This window comes from Ochotona curzoniae, unplaced genomic scaffold (assembly GCF_017591425.1).
Source record: "Ochotona curzoniae isolate NIBS_2020 unplaced genomic scaffold, NIBS_Ocur_1.0 contig_3332, whole genome shotgun sequence".
Taxonomy (NCBI): domain Eukaryota; kingdom Metazoa; phylum Chordata; class Mammalia; order Lagomorpha; family Ochotonidae; genus Ochotona; species Ochotona curzoniae.
This window is the reverse complement of record NW_024465816.1, coordinates 923,601-940,065: the sequence shown is the minus strand read 5'-3', so window position 1 is coordinate 940,065 and position 16,465 is coordinate 923,601. Positions and strand designations below refer to the sequence as shown.

The 16,465-nt window shown below is 36.9% G+C and overlaps 1 protein-coding gene across 8 annotated transcripts in view; it reads left to right on the top strand.

The window, feature by feature from the left end:
* The window catches only part of PDS5B (PDS5 cohesin associated factor B), a 148,145-nt gene that overhangs the window by 82,628 nt on the left and 49,052 nt on the right, over nucleotides 1-16,465 (top strand). For all 8 annotated transcript variants that reach the window (XM_040979796.1, XM_040979795.1, XM_040979797.1 and 5 more), the window contains 6 exons: nucleotides 3,040-3,121; nucleotides 5,345-5,393; nucleotides 8,735-8,874; nucleotides 10,623-10,738; nucleotides 11,688-11,793; nucleotides 14,500-14,660. In XM_040979796.1, the coding sequence (XP_040835730.1) occupies nucleotides 3,040-3,121; nucleotides 5,345-5,393; nucleotides 8,735-8,874; nucleotides 10,623-10,738; nucleotides 11,688-11,793; nucleotides 14,500-14,660 (654 nt within the window). The remainder of the gene's footprint in view (nucleotides 1-3,039; nucleotides 3,122-5,344; nucleotides 5,394-8,734; nucleotides 8,875-10,622; nucleotides 10,739-11,687; nucleotides 11,794-14,499; nucleotides 14,661-16,465) is intronic.

The window sequence follows — 16,465 nt, the reverse complement described above, 5'->3', positions numbered from 1 at the left end:
TTATTTGAAAGAGAGAGGGAGAGGCAAGGATTTTCATCTGCTGGTCCCCCCTGTTCCCAGTGATCTCCTTAGCCAGGAATAGGCCAGGCTGAAGCTGGGAGTCAGGATCCTCTTTCTGGTTGACAGGGCCCAGGGACTTGCATCATTCTTTACTGCTTTCTTGGATACATCAGCAGGGAGCTGGATCAAAAGTCAAACAGCCAGAATTTGAGCCAGCACCCAGGTGGGATGCTGTTGTTCTTCAAGTGGTGGCTTAATGCCCTGTGCTACAGCACTGGCTCTGCAAGTATAATTTTTTGAATGACTGTTTAGAAAGGCACTGAACAGGGACTGATGCAGTGGTTTAGTAGGCTAATCCTCCAGTTCAGTGCCAGTGTCTCATATGAGTTCTGATTCTAGTCCCAGCTGCAGCACCTCTGATCTAGCTCCCTGCTTATGAACAGAGAAAGCCTCAAGTCCTTGGGACCCTACTCCCATGGTAAAAGGTCCTGGAAAAGGTCCTGACTCCTGGTTTTGGATTGGCTCATGCCCTGGTGCTGCAGACTTGGGGAGAGATCCAGCAGAAAAAGGATTCTGTCTCTTTCTGTAAAATCTGCCTTCCAAATAAAAATAAACAAATCTTTAGAAAAGATAAATTTAAACAAGTGTTGGCAAGAATATGGAGAAAAGTGATCCCTTGCATGCTGTGAATATGAGTTGGTACAGTGAGGAGGGTCTTCAGAAAACTGAAAATAGTACTACCACACGATCCTGCAGTCCTGCCATTGGATAGAAGCTCCTGGCTCCTGATTGGCTCAGCTGCAGCCGTGGTGCCCATTTGGGGAGTCTATTCTTTGTCTTTTTATTCAGTCAGATTTGCCTGTACACACACACACACACATACTAATATATATACTAGTAAGAAAGCAAGGAGAGATGATTTTTTAAAGATTTAAAAAAATTAATCAAGTTTTTCTTTTTCCATATTGGGATTCCCACCCAAACTCCCACCCCCGACAGATTTTCCCCATTATACTATAATGGTATAGTCCTTCATAAAGAATCATAATTCCATCAGTCTCTTCTCTAAGTATACCCTGACATTGCTCATACAGACAATGTCTGACAGTCCAGCATCCCATTGTTTACCCATTTCCCAACAGTTTCTTTGGGAATCCATCTTTTGTCTGGAAGCAGGGATGCATGTTCCATTATACCCCCACATCTGGATATGGTAGACCCCAGGACTCCATTATTATACATTTCCTTAACTGAGACGCCATGAAATAAGGTCAACAACTGGTATGAGTTAGAACAACAGCCTTGAAGATTATTTTTTAAATTTATTTATGTTTGTTGGAAAGGCAGATTTACAGAGAAGAAAGAGAAAGAGCTTGTGTCCACTCATTCACTCCCCAAGTGGCCCCAATAACCGGAGCTGAGCCTGTGCAAAGCCAGGAGCCAGGAGCTTCCTCTGGGTCTCCCATGTGGGAGCAGGTTCCTAAGGCTTTGGGCCATCTTCCTTTGCTTTCCCGGGCCAGAAGTAGGGAGATGGAAGGGAAATGGAGCATCTGGAATAGAACTGGTACCCATATGAGATCCTGGTTTGTTCAAGGCAAGGATTTAGCCACTAGGTTACCATGCTGGGCTCTAAAATCTGTTTCATTTGGAGGACAGGGTGTGACAGAGAGAGATCTTTCATCCATTGGTTCACACCCAAAATGGCTGTGAAAGCTGGGGTTGGACTAAGCCCCAAGTACATGGGACTATTTAAACAAAACCTCAGAGCACAGTGACCTTAAATATGCTGTGGTACACGTTCTTAGTGAATAATGTTTACTTTTTGGTTTAGTTATAGCTGGAATGATATACAATGGTCTTTAGAATTCTTTTGAGATTTTATCTTAAATAAATAAATAATAGAGTAGTTTGCTCTTAGTGACGACAGGTTTCAAATCTAGGCCTTTCGGGGGCTGTAAGAAACAAAGACCACATTGACGCTTTTCTATAAAAGTATAATTTCATGGATGACAACTCTTTCAAATGTATTTTAGTTACAAAATTTTCTTTTAGAGTTTTATAGTCTTTTGGGGGATGGTCATTTTTCTTTTCAGTGTTTACATTCTTAAATCATGCCAGTGAAATTATACAGCATTTTAGTATCTTAAAAAGAATGAAGCATAGATATTTAAAACTTGCTTCAAAGTTTAAATACTCTAAAGATGTTCCTTGCTGATACATTTTGAAATAAATATTGCAAAGGAACTCAAGTATCAAGATTTAAACTTTTTTCAGCCTAAAGGCCTTGTATAAACATTGTTGAATGAATTAAAATATTGAACGGTTGTCTTGTCTACCAAGGAAAAATGGGTTTTAAAACATGTACTTCTATGTTGTAACATAGTACAGTGCTTCATAATGAATCTTATTACAATCTTCTAGAAAATACAGATAGTTGAAATTTGCTGATGGAGAGTGATTTTGTGCAAAGGGGGCTTTTAAATTTTTAATCTTACGATATTCTGTAACTTAATACTAACTGTTCTGTATGATTATTTTCTTGAGTAATTGTATGTTAAAAATAAATATATATTATTTTTAAGTAAGATTTTTTCTGAGAATGACTATTAGAAGTGTATTAACATTTTTGTCATAAAAATAATATTGACTTACAGCATGAATACTTCCAGACAGTTCCAAACTTGAATATGATAAAATTTCTTTCAGCAAGGAGTATTCCTATTCCCTTTTGTCATTGAGTCCATTTTTATCTTGTCTGCTATGGGATTTCATCGCTTATTTGTTCATTCATCAAATTAACTCTCTTCACTTAATGAGTCCATAGTCCCTATTTTTATATTGAGGAAAACAGTTGCCTTTAATCTGTTTCTTTTGCTTCTGTTACCTTCATGTTACTATGTTATGACTGGTCCCTTTCTTGTTCTCTGTTGGTCTTGTGGATTTGACCTTACTCAGTCATATTTTTTGAGTTCTATACATTGTCAGAATGTTCAGGAGGACTTTGTGTTTTTGTTATTCAAGTTTGTCTGTCTTTTTCAGAGCATTGAATGAAATGTGGAAATGTCAAAATCTGCTTCGACATCAAGTAAAGGATTTACTTGACTTAATTAAACAACCTAAAGTAAGTTGAATTTTAAATAAAATGCTTCCTTTGATATTCAGATCTGTGAAATTCATGTGTCTTAGTTAATGGTTACCATTGCTGTTTTGTGTAACACTTAATGTGTGGAAAATTTCTGAATATAGGATTTTACTAGAAAAGTAACTTAAGAATATTATCACATAAAATAATTTAAAATGTTTACTGTATCTGCTAATACCTAATAGAAAAGAGAATGTACTTCAGTGTGCTCAAAATACAGGTCTTTTAGTACATAAAGTAAGTGCATAAGCAATAACTCAGCAATAGTGAAGGCATAAGAAATGCGAGAAAGGTACATTTTATCTTGCCAATAAGATGTTCCCAAGATGTATGTTCTCGTGACTTTAGAAAGTTTCAATAATTGTGTTATGTGTTTTGGTAATTTTGCTTACAGTTAAGTGATTTTAATGTATTAGCTACCCTGTGTGTGTGTAAGAATTTGAAAGGCAAAGGGATAGAGAGCAAGAGGAAAGATATTTTTGCACTCCCCACACAGCCAGTGACTGGGTCTGGGCGGAGCCCGAGCTGGAGCCAGGGGCCCCCAGCTCCACCTGGCCCTCCCACACGTGGGATTCAGCTGCTTGAGCCATCCTCTCCTCTGTTGCTTTCCCAGGCCATCAGTACTGGTGGATCAGGAGCAGAGCAGCTGGTGTTGATGCCAGTTGTAAAGATTGCAGTCTTGCGAACAGCGGGTTAACCTACTTGGTTAATGTGAACCCCAGTCTTTATGATCCTTAAAAAAGAAAAAAAAGTTTATTTTTATTTGAAGTGCAGGGTTACAGAGTGAAAGAGCTCTTTCATCTGCTAGTTCACTGCCCAGATGTCCTGTACAGCTGAAGATGGGCTGCTCTGAAACCAGGAATAACTTCTGGGTCTCTCTTTTGGGTTAAGTGGCCCTAGCACGTTGGCCGTCCTTTGCTGCTTTCCCAGGCCATTAGTGTTGAGCTTGGATAGAAAGTGGAGAAGCTGGAACTGGAAATACTGCCCATATGGGATCCTGGCACTTCAGGTAGAGGCTTATTAATGGTATTTGTAAAGTGTAACTATATCTTTTTGTTTTGAATATTTAGAATGGTTGTAAACAATTTAATGAATTGTGTGTAGGGCTGGTATTGTGATATAGTAGGAGGACTGCCACTTGTATTACTGGCATTTATGTGGGTGCCTGTTCAAATCCAGCTGCTGTGCTCTCCATCTCCCTTCAAACATGTCTGGGAACTCAGTAGAGGATGGCCTGCGTGCTTCGGCCTTTCCTTCCCCTGGGAGGCCCGGATGAAGCACCTGTCTCCAGGTTTGGGCCTGGCCCATCACTGTGTGTTGCTGCCATTTGGGGAGTGAGCACATGACTGGAAGACCGTCTCCCCATATGTTTCTCTGCAACTCTGCCTTTCAAGTAATAAAGTAAATTTTTTTTAAAAAGAGTGGAGGAATGGGGAGAAGAAAAGGCTTGACTTCACTGGGCTTTGTGTTAAAACCTGTGCTATATGTAGAGCCTGAGGCCCAAGTCCGCATTTGCTGAGATAAATAAGAGTACTCCCTGTTGCCTTTCTCTTAAGCCATGGTGTTAAATGCCTTGGCGTCAGTAAGCGTGTTTTAGTCAGCTGTCTCTGGATGAAGTGCCCCTGTGTACTGCCTAGAGCTGTATTAATTGACTTCTAGCTAGCCAAGATCAAAAGTGTTAATTAAAAATGTGAGGCATTTTTCTATGCATGTGTATACAGTTATTTTTAATTTTAAGTCTTCTTGATGGCCATGAGAGTAGCCAGTGTGTTAATTGTGTGGATTAAATGCTAAACACACGTGTTATATGACCTTGTAATCAAATATAGCTGTTTTGGGCTCTTAGTGTCCTTTTAAAATGAGTTTATTTAGAAGAAGCTGCTTCTAGTGTTTTACTCCTTTTCTAAACTTGGCTACCCTGTTCTGTCACTGCTAAAACAACCAGAAATATTTGCTTATCCCTAAATGTGAAGCAGTTTTTTTGTTCTGAGTACAACAAATCAGACTAAGAGTGACAGTGGAAGATATGTTCATGTCCGTCCCTGTCCAGTTCACTTAGGGCCTAACACTGGCTGAAGAAGGATACTGTAGCAACAAGGAAATTAATTTGGAGCATTTATATGTAATACCTAATTTGATTTTCTGAGAAGTATATGATTTTTGTCAGGGAATTTTAATTTTTCACATTTTGATGATTTACAGACTGATGCCAGTGTCAAGGCCATATTTTCCAAAGTGATGGTTATTACAAGTAAGTAACTTTACATTTATGCAAATTTTAGGACTTAATTGAAATTTCTTATAATTTACAATATTTCATGTGATTTCATTGTATATTATGTTAATATGGCAGAGTTTTGATAATAGCCTCAGCTTTCCCTTTTTTCTGATCTCAATTTATCTGCATAGTGTATAGATTTAAAAAATTATTTCAATGTCTTGGATGAGCAAGATTTGGAAGATGAATTTATCACATGAATACATTGTTGGGAATTCAGTTACATCATTACTGCATAAGTTTACCAAAAAAGCTTAATCTGTGCTTTGATTTTGCTTGGTGTAATGTGAAATCTGTCTACACTAATTGCGCTCCAAGCCAAAATTTACAGCAAAAGATGCACAAATTAAGTACATAATAGCTCTTTTGGAAAAATATTAATTAGCCTTTAGCCTTTAGTGATGCTCAGTAAAAGGTTATTTAATTGCACTTAACAGTAAATATAGAAGAAGGTATAGCACTTCTTTGTTCAGTGAAAGAGAAGGAGAAATCAGCTGTTTTTGCAAGTCATTTACTTTTCCAGGAGAAGCTGTTTGTTTCTTCTGAATTTGATGGGGATGAGAATTTCATTTTTAAAGATTTTTTTATTTGAAATACCAAGAGACAAAAAAATCTTCTACCCACTGATTCACTCCCTAAAGCACTACAACACCAGGAATGGACCACGCTGAAGCCCAGGGTTTCTTCCAGGTCTCCCACATGGGCGCAGGGGCCTAAGGACTTGGTCCATTTCCACTCCTTTTCTGTGCATTAGCAGGGAGCTGCATCCAAAGTTCAGCACCATGTGGGATGACCAGCACCCATGTGTCATTCTCGTGTTACAGTTACTTTGCCTGCTCTCCACAAAGCAGGCTTTAGGATTGAGATTTTAAGATGGGTCTGAGATGTTTAATACTGTGAAATGTGTATGGAAGCTGTACTTAGGCATGGAAGACATCAGAAACCTCACTTTATCGGTTTGGACTGAGTAGAGTTTTAAGGCTAGAATGTTTTTCAGTCCTGCTGGTCAAACTGCCTTTCAGTTCCATTAGATAACTTGTTTGAGCAAGTGTTTTTTGTGCTGTTTTTTATAGCCAGCTCCTCAGCAGTTTGGCTGTGGGTATAGGAGATTGTCCCTTATATTCTTTGTTTCTCTCCATATTCATTTTCTTTCAGCAAAGACAACACAAATGCAATAAGTACAGACAAAATTTCTTCTCAGAAATGCTAGTGTCCTGCAGATATGAGTAGTAGTTTTAAAAAGGGTTCTAATCCATACATGTTTGTGGAAGCTTTATTGAAGAATTTTTTCTCCCAAGCTTTCCCTTTGCTTTATTTATTTATTTAAGATGTATGCTATTTTTATTAAAAGGCAGAGTTTCAGATGGAGAAGGAGGTCGAGGTTGATGTCTTCTGTCTGCTGGTTCCCTCCCAGTTGGCTGCAGTGGCAGGAGCTGGGTGGATTAGGAGCCAGGATCATCTGTTGGGTTTCTCACGTGGGTGCAGGGGTCTAAAAGCTTGAGCCTAACCTTCACTGCTTTTTCAGCCCATGAACAGGGAGCTTGATCAGAAATGGAGCAGCTGGGGTACGAGCTGACACCCATATAGGACGCCAGTGGTGCTGGCATTGCTTGGCCTGCTAAGGCATGGTGCCAAACCCTGCTTTATTTTGTTAAATAATAGCCCCTAATATGTCCTTTGCTGTGTCTATTCATAATTAAGGGCATTCTTAATACAGTGGCATTCTTCCAGTATATTTGAAACAGTACATTTTCCTGAGCACTACTAAACTAGTGAGCTGCTAGTGATGTTTAGAATGCAGTTTTCAATTTGCTGCCTGTGGATGCTCCATGTGCAAACTTGTTATGTAAAAATTTGGTATAAATGATAGTGTGCATCCTTTTTGTTGTACTTTTTCTTTATTTCAGAAACATGGAAAGTTATTACAGATAATATTTAGAAGGGTTAATGTTACCAAAACGATTGACTCAGTCTCAAGAAAGACTTTCAGTGAAATTTCTGAGTTGTGTATGGTCTAGAAGACTATATGTATTCATATTTGAAGATTGATTGGAATTTGTTATTTTTAAATAGGTACTAAAATTTTTAGTTATCCTTGTCTGGTTCTCTATAATGGCTAATTAGGTAGCCAGGAAAAAGATATTAGAATCAGCCTCATAAGTGTGTAACTACAGAGACACATTAGGAGAGTTAGTATAAAAATCATTTTTTAAAAAAGATTAGTTCAAGTTGAGAGAGAAGGGATATATATATAGAGAGAGAGATCATTTACCCGCTGGCTCACACCTCAGCTGGCCACAATGGCCAGAGCTGGGTCAAAGCCAGGAGCCAGGAGCTTCTTTTGGCTCTCCCGTGTAGGCGCAGGAGCCCAAGCACTTGGGCAGTTTCCCGCTGCTTTCCCAGGCCATAAGCAGGGAGGTGGATTGTAAGTGAAACAACTAGACCTTGAACCTGTGGCTGTGCAGGATGTTAGTGATGCAAGTGAAGATTTAGCCTGCTGCAACATGGCACTGGTCCCTGAAAGTAATTTTTGATTTTCATTCAGTATTGATATGACAGTAATTACAGGAAGTAACTCCCGGAACAAGTTGATCACTGTGTGTCAGTGCCAGATGGCATGCATGTGCATAAGAATTGTCTCTGGACTGTTTGAGTAAGTGAGATTATTGCAGAAAATATATTTTAAAGGTGAAACTGGTTAATCTCTTACTATGAATTATAAGAAAACAATATATGGTGCAAGTTTGGCAAAAATTGATATTTTGAGGTTGGCATTTACTATTTTTAAGTACTGAGTTATTTAGAAATAGGTTTTTTTTTAAAAAGATTTATATATTTTTTTGTTGGAAAGTCAGATATTCAGAGAGGAAGATCTTCCATCCGCTGATTTGCTCCCTAGATGGCCAGAACGGCCGTAGCTGTGCTGATCTGAAGCCAGGAGCCCGGAGCCTCTTGGGAGCTGGATGGGAAGCAGGGTGCTCATATGGGATTAGGACTGGGGTCAGTATGGGATCCTGGGCATGCAAGGCAAGGACTTCAACCGCTACACTACCACGCCGGACCCTATTTAGAAATAGCTTAATCTTGTGCTAAATATGTTATCTTTTTTTTTTAGTGATTCTCTTTGTTTCTTGAAAGTACATTTTTATTTGTGAATTAACTATTGAAAGTGAGTTTCGACTTACTTAATTAAACTATGCTAAATTTGTAGGCCAAGATTATAATGAGTAAAAAAGGTAGTAGAAAAATACTGATCTTTTATCACCAATAAAGTCCTTAAGTTATAATTTTATTAACTCTTATTTTATTTTAAGGGAATCTGCCAGATCCTGGTAAGGCACAAGATTTTATGAAGAAATTCACACAGGTGTTAGAAGATGATGAGAAAATAAGGAAACAGTTAGAAGCACTTGTTAGTCCAACATGTTCCTGCAAGCAGGCTGAAGGTTGTGTGGTAAGGAGAGAAATTCTAAGAGCTACTGTTTCAAAAAGACCTGATATCATTTCTTGTTAATCTCCTTTTTGTGAATTTATATTCATTATGTAAAAATCAGAAAATGTCACAGAAAAAACAATATAGATAAGTGTCCCTGAATAGAAACTGTTGGTTTAGTATTGTGGTGTCTGTCCTTTCAAAAGGATATTTATTATTTTTACTGCGCAGTTATTTATAGTATAATATTTAATGCTATATATATATTGCTAAATAGTAAAACGTTAACTATGTGTAGTGTGATTTTTTGAGTAATCTCTTAATTTATACATTTAAATCTTTTCGATTTTTTTATACAGTATTAAGATGATACAGTTAATATCCTTGTAAGCATTGCAGTATGTGATTGCAGCTTGTTCCCTAGCACTGAGTTCTTTTTATCCTCATTACTGGGGATGTAACACTAAGCTTGTGTCAGTGCTGGAGAAAAGTTCCAATAAAAAAAGAAAAATAATCATTTTTGTGGCAACATTTTTGTTAGTTAATAGTTATTGGATTCTATTTCTTCTGGTTTATTAGTCATTCATATTCTGTGAATTTTTTTCTAATTTTATAGAAAAATTTATTAGCTTGATTTATTAGCTTGTCTCGTGGTGTTATCTGTTCATTAAGTTAGAAGTAATTTTCTGTCAGTTGTAGTTTATCGTTGTAGCATAGCATCTGGTTGTGGTTGATTCCATCATTATTCTAGTTTTGTTTCTTGCCTCTGATCCTGCTTTCAAAATTGTTATCTGTTGCAAGTCAATCCCAGTCTTTGCTAATGCCAGCATTTCTTACCATGTTACCAAGGGATACTCTGAGGTACTTTTCAGAGAAAGGTGATTTTTGACTCTACCATGGGTAGACTAAATGAGAATATATTTGCACAGTGAGTTCCAGGAATCTGTGGGTCATTTTTATCTTCATTTATAACCTTATAACAGAACCAAAACTAGCTTCAATATTAAGTAATAAGATAGTACAGACTATGTTTTGGTTTTACATAGCACCTGTCTTTTTTTATATGCTGCTTGTCTAAGTGAGTGGAACCACCCAAAGCCCAAGTCAGAAACCAGTGTCATTTATCAGTGTCGCTTCTTTCCTCATGTCTATTCAGGAATCTGTCATTTTAACAATTTCTTCTGAAATTTTTTTTAAAGATTTATATTTATTGGAAAGTCAGATACACAGAGAGGAATTTTCCATCCAATGATTTACTCCCCAAGTGACTGCAATGACCAGAGTTGCTTGATCCGAAGCCAGGAGCCTGGAGCTTCTTCCAGGTTTCCCACATGGGTGCAGGATCCAAAGGCTTTGGGCTGTCCTTGTCTGCTTTCCCAGGCTACAAGCAGGGAGCTGGGATACCAGCACGTGCAAGGGGAGGACTTTTCATGCTAGGGTCCCATGCTGGGCCTGGTTTCCTCTGATAATTTTGTTAGCTGTACTTTGTGTGGTCTCTGTCTTTGGTTTTTCTTATTTTGCATTTCATTCTTTTGGAATGATTATGAAATTATGAAATATGAACTTTCCAGTTATATCAGTACAATATATTGAATAATACTTTCTCTTTATATACTGCCTTTCTCATATGCTAAATTCTTAATACTTTCTGTGGATTTCATAAATTTGTGTAGTACCAGCACTACAGTTTTAATTATCGATTCTTAAAATTTTATTGTAATGATTTGTTTAAATGTATTTTGTAATATCTAAAAAAATCTACATTACAGCGTGAGATAACTAAGAAGTTGGGCAATCCCAAACAACCTACAAATCCTTTCTTGGAGATGATAAAGTTTCTCTTGGAGAGGATAGCACCTGTACACATCGATACTGAATCAATCAGGTATTTGCATATATTATTACATTTTTATTTCTGCTCATTGTGTTGTCGGTATTTTCCTAAGTAATGAGGTACCTTCTGTACAAAAGAGTAAAGTAGCTACTGATCTTTGTATACTTACAGTTTTGAATATACCTTCTCTAATAATATGTAGAAATTTAGTTTTTCTTGTTAATTTCTTAAAATTTAAATGTTGATTTCAGCAGTGTAAGAAATTTTCATCTTAAGTTATGTGTCTATATATTTGCTCTGTAGCATAAACAACAGCTTTTTTTTTTTTAAGCTTATTTTTAATTGAAAGGCATACTTTTAGAGAGAGAGGAGGAAAAGAAAGAGATATTCCACCCACTGGTTCATTCCCTAAAAGGCTATACTGGTCAAGGCTGGGCCAAGCTAAAGCTAGCAGCTTTATCCAAGTTTCCCACGTGTGTTACAGCGTTGCCAGCAGCTGAGCCATCTTCCACTGCCAGAAGTGGAACAGCTGGGACTGGAAGTAGTGCTCATGTCTTAGGTGGCAGGTTCTTAACTTGATGTACCAAGACTTGTGAAATATATTCAGATTTGCTAAGTGGTTTCATAGTGCTTAATACTACCCATTATAGACTAACAATGATAACTTTCAGGTAAATAATCTGTCACTCCCACCTTTAGGGATAGGCCTTCTGTAGAAAAGATAATGAAAAATATCTATGTGGATATAATAAAAAGGAAATAACAATTTGATTCATTTGAATGACCAAGGAAAAATAACTGTTTCTGAGTAGAAGCACCTTGCAGTATTTTGTTATAGTTGTTTGTTTTGTAGTTTTTGGGGGAATAACTATGTAAAATCCGGATGGCATGTGTGTATGTATATATTTGTATATGTATATGAAATACTTAGTATCTTCTTGGACACTGTACTGAATGACAGTTTAACAAAATGACTGTTTTACTTTTTGTCACACTTTAGTGCTCTTATTAAGCAAGTTAACAAATCAATAGATGGCACAGCTGATGATGAAGATGAGGGTGTTCCAACTGATCAAGCCATCAGAGCAGGCCTTGAACTGCTGAAGGTAAAATCCATGAATTAAGTGCCTACTTGGGTAACTACTTGGGTAGATTAGAGTTTAGGTAGTTCTTACACTTAATCTTAGCCAAAAGGCCACGAAGCAATAGTTCCTGAGGTTAATTTTAATTTTAGTATACAAAGTAAAATTTACACTGTTTTAGATAATTTGGAATTTGTGTGTGTATTTAGACTGTTAAGCTGAGTATTTTCAGGATTAAATTCTGTAATCTAGCCTAATACTAATTACATTAAAAGAATGGACTTCACGATGTCATTTGGGAACTGCAGGTGCTGATAACCCTATACCAAAATCTTTGAGCCAAATCTTTCTAAAAGATGAGCCAAAATCTTTCTAAAACTGTACTTTCATTTTGTTAGTTAAAATATGCTACATTTTGCTGATTAGAAAAATAATAGTTCATTGTCAGCCGCTTAGAATCATAAATTCATCATATATAAAGTCTTAATTTTAAATTTTTTTCAAAATGAAGTTTTATTTATTTGAATGGCAGAGTCACAGAGAGGGAGTGATGTCCCCTCTTAAACACGGTTCACTCTCCAAATGGAGGCAAAGATCAGGCCTTGGACAGCTAGAAACCAGGAAATAGGCACTTCACTTGAGGCTCCTGTATCTGTATAGCAGTAGGGACCAATTACATTGGTCTTTCTCCACTTATCTCCCAGGCACCACAGCAGGGAACAGGATTGAAAATGGAACAGCCAGAACTTGAACTGGTGACCATATGGATGCGAGTGCTGTAGCCTGGAGCTTTAACCACGTGTTTTGTGTCTTTCAAAAAAAGCCGTGTTGTATAGTTGGCATCAAGCAAAATATACAATTTTATACCCTTATCAAAATACAACATTTTCTCAGTATTTTTAGGAGAGGCTGAAAAATGTAATTTTTTTTTTTTATTTGAAAGTCGGAGAGGGAAGTCGAGAGTGATTTCCCATCTGCAGTCAGTTGGTCCAGTACTTGCAATGCCTTGGGGTAGACCAGGTGAAATGTAGGCGCCTAAAACACAGTCTGGGTTTTCCAGGTGGGAGGCGCAGTCTCAGGTACCTGAGTATCACATACTGCTCCCATCCAAAGGTGTTCATTAACAGAAGCTGGGGTGGGATTCCGCTGTGTCCCAAGAGACATCTGAACTAGTACACCAAATGTCTGCCACCAAGACAGTGTTTGAGTGCCAGAAACAAATTGATTGTTGGCACTCATTTGCTAGCTGTATGCTTCTGTGCTCATTCTTTTCCTCTATTTACATAATGGAGATAAGAGTAATAGTGATCATAATAACGTATAGAAATTTTTATGCTTGGTACCTGGGTCATAGTAGAAACAAATGAATAGCTTAAAAATAGTGATTAGTTCTCTTTTGGCATACAGTAGCATTATTTTCCTATTGTTGCTCTTTAGATTTTTGTGATGTTAATTTTATCAGCAGTACTGTGATACTCTAAGATGTCTTGGTAAGGTCTGTTTTGGGGGAAGGGGTTGCTGACATTGCTGAGTTGAACAAAATGATCATTTCAGAAATTTGAGATATAAATACACACTTTCTCAATACCTTTTCTGGAAAATTATACCCATATTTAATTTATCTTTCTTAACCATTTCTATCATGAAATACTGTAAGTTTGAATTTATAAGTGTGGTAAAAAGTTTGAATTTGCATAATTATTGCTGTTGAAGTCCACTCTCATCTGTGCTTTTCTCACGGTGAAATCTTTTTATATTTTGTACGTACATCTACTGGCATTTCAGTCTTTTCAGATGATCATTTTTTTAAAAAATTTTTTTTTTTTAATTTCTTTTAGTTGAGAACAAATACAAGTCCATTAGGTGTAAGTCCTATGAAAAATAAAAGAATATTTGTTCAAGTTGAATTATTAAAAATATTGTAGAAATTCTGAATGAAATTTCCCTTAGTCATATCCCTAGCCTAAATGCTTTTTCCTGAATTTTAGATCTATAATTTTATTACCTATTTAGTTTTATTGCCTATATCCAAAATGTAAAATAGTAAATTGCTCAGTTTATTTCCAGATTTTTGTTTTTCAACCACACAGTTTATCATTATTTTTTGCTTTAAGAACCTGGGTTTGGATGGCTTTTGTTTTTTCATGTTTCATTTTTTGAAATCTTAATTACAACTCACCTAAAATGTATTGAAAGTGTTTAGGACTGGAAAGGGTTTATCTAATTTGAATTGGTAATTCCTGATAACTACTTAGTTTTTCTAGCATTGTATATTTGTTTCAGTCTGTGTAATTGGCCTAACTTTTCCCATTCATATAAAGGTCTGTTTATTGTTTTACTTCTGCTTCATGATTCTGTTATCTGTTACTTGTTTGCTAAGTGGTTTTCTCCATATCCAAGATGTTTATTCTTGTCTAGTTTTTTGTCATAATGTTGGTTTTTGAAAGAATATTAATTTTTTGTATATTCTTATTGTCACTTTCTCCTATTTTTACCCCCAATTCCTGCAGAAACCTTCAGTCATCAAAATCCAAATTATTTTTACTAGAATTTTTTATATTGACTTTAAAAGAAATTACTTCTGTATATTGTTTTCCTACATAGTAAAATGTTACATGAGCTATATTTGAGTAGGTTCTTAAATTTTAGCATAAATATTTTTGTGTCAATTTTGAGTTTTATTATATGATGAATAGTGTTTGCAAACCATTTTTATGATTCATTTTGTAGGTACTCTCATTTACACATCCCATCTCATTTCATTCTGCTGAAACATTTGAGTCACTCCTGGCGTGCCTGAAAATGGATGATGAGAAAGTAGCAGAAGCTGCATTACAAATCTTTAAAAATACAGGAAGCAAAATTGAAGAAGATTTCCCACATATCAGATCGTGAGTTGAGTTTTGTTCTAGTTAATGTTCCTGATACCAGAAAAATACTTGTTTCTTGATTTATATAATGGTTGTAATCTCAGGTTTTATGGAGAAATTTTCTGTTGTCTTAAGTGTTCAGTGTTCAATTTAGATTCACCTTTCCTTGAAGAAAGCATTGATTGATATTTCAGGAAATCGGTGACTGTGTTGGATAAGCGTGGCATATCTTTCTGAAGCATTAGCTTTGCTTAAAGATTCTATATAGACTGCCCCTGCTGTATTCAAGCCTAAAATACACAGTTCTTACGAATTTAAGGAACCTTGTGAATGTCCTAATAGATTTCAGTGGAACTCTCCATAATACTGTTTGGATTTCCTCTGTGAAATGTGTAGTTACAACAGGCTTCCTAAGTCAGTGCTTTGACACAGGGACTTAGGAAGGCATGAGATACTCAACTGCAAAGCACTTTCTTCTGAAGACCTGTGAGAAGTTTCTGACTTCTGGCTGCTACTTGACTCAGCCCTAGCCATTGTGACCATTTGGGGAGTGAACCAGTAGATGGAAGATGTCTGTCTCTGTTCCTTTTTCTACCTTTTAAATGAGTGAACTCTGCCTTTTGAGTGAATGAATGAATAAACAAACAAATAAATAAACCTTTAGAAAAAAGATACAATCTGTGCACTAATTCAGAAGAATAAGTGTTGATTTCTTATAAGTCACTGCTTTTCTATATTCATCTTCCTCTATTTCTGAGAAGAACTTCCATCTGCTGGTTCACTCCCCAAATGACCACAGTGCCTGGGGCTGGGCTGAGCTGAAGCCAGGCGTTAGGAGCTTCTTCTGGGTCTCCTATGCAGGCACAGGGTCCCAAGGCCTTGGGCCATCCTCTACTGCTTTCCCAGGCCATAAGCAGGGAGCTGAATGGGAAGCGGAGTAACTGGGACATGAACTTTAGCCCATGCAGGATCCTGGCATTTACAAGGTGAGGATTAACCAAGTGAGCCATTGCGTGAGACCCAACAGTTCCTTTCTTTATTATAGTTTTGTTTTTTAAAGATTCATTTTATTTGAGAGGGAGAGAGACGAACTGAGCGAGCCCTTCATCTGTTGGTTCACTCAGCAGCTACAGCTGCCTGAGCTAAAGCTGGGCTAGGGTAAAGGTAGGCATTCAGAGGAGCTCCATCCACGTGTCCCATGTATGTACTAGGAGTCTAAGCACTAGGACTGTCTTTCTTCTGCTGTAAGTGAGAGCTGGATAGAAAATGCAGCCACTAGGGCTACACTCCTCACTCATCGGATACAGGTATCTAAGAGTGGCTTAATCCATTGTGCTGAAATGCTGACATTCCAAATTATAGTTGTGGACAGATTTTAGTATTACTTTTTTGCTATAAATTTTTATTATTTTATTTAGTAGATTGTTTATCTTAGCACTCCTTATGTTCTAAAGAAACATGGATGATCTTATGGGAGAATAAGGTTGAAAATTAGTTGTTTTGGAATATACAAGGGCATTTTAACATTGCTTTAATATGGAACTTAAGTACTTGAACTTATTTGAATTATTCTGAGTATATTTCAACTCTCTCATGACAGCAATTACCTTACTTACTTAATACTGAATATCTTTTCATCATTTATTTAAAAGGGAGGCAGACAGAAAAAGAGGAATCTTCCATTTGTTAGTTCCCTCCCAGATGTCTGCAATAATCAGGCCATGGCCCGGAGTCCTGGGACTTAATCCAGGTCTCCTGCATGGATGTCATGGACCCAAGTACTTGAAGAATTACTCTCTGCATCCCATGGTATACCTTAACAGGAA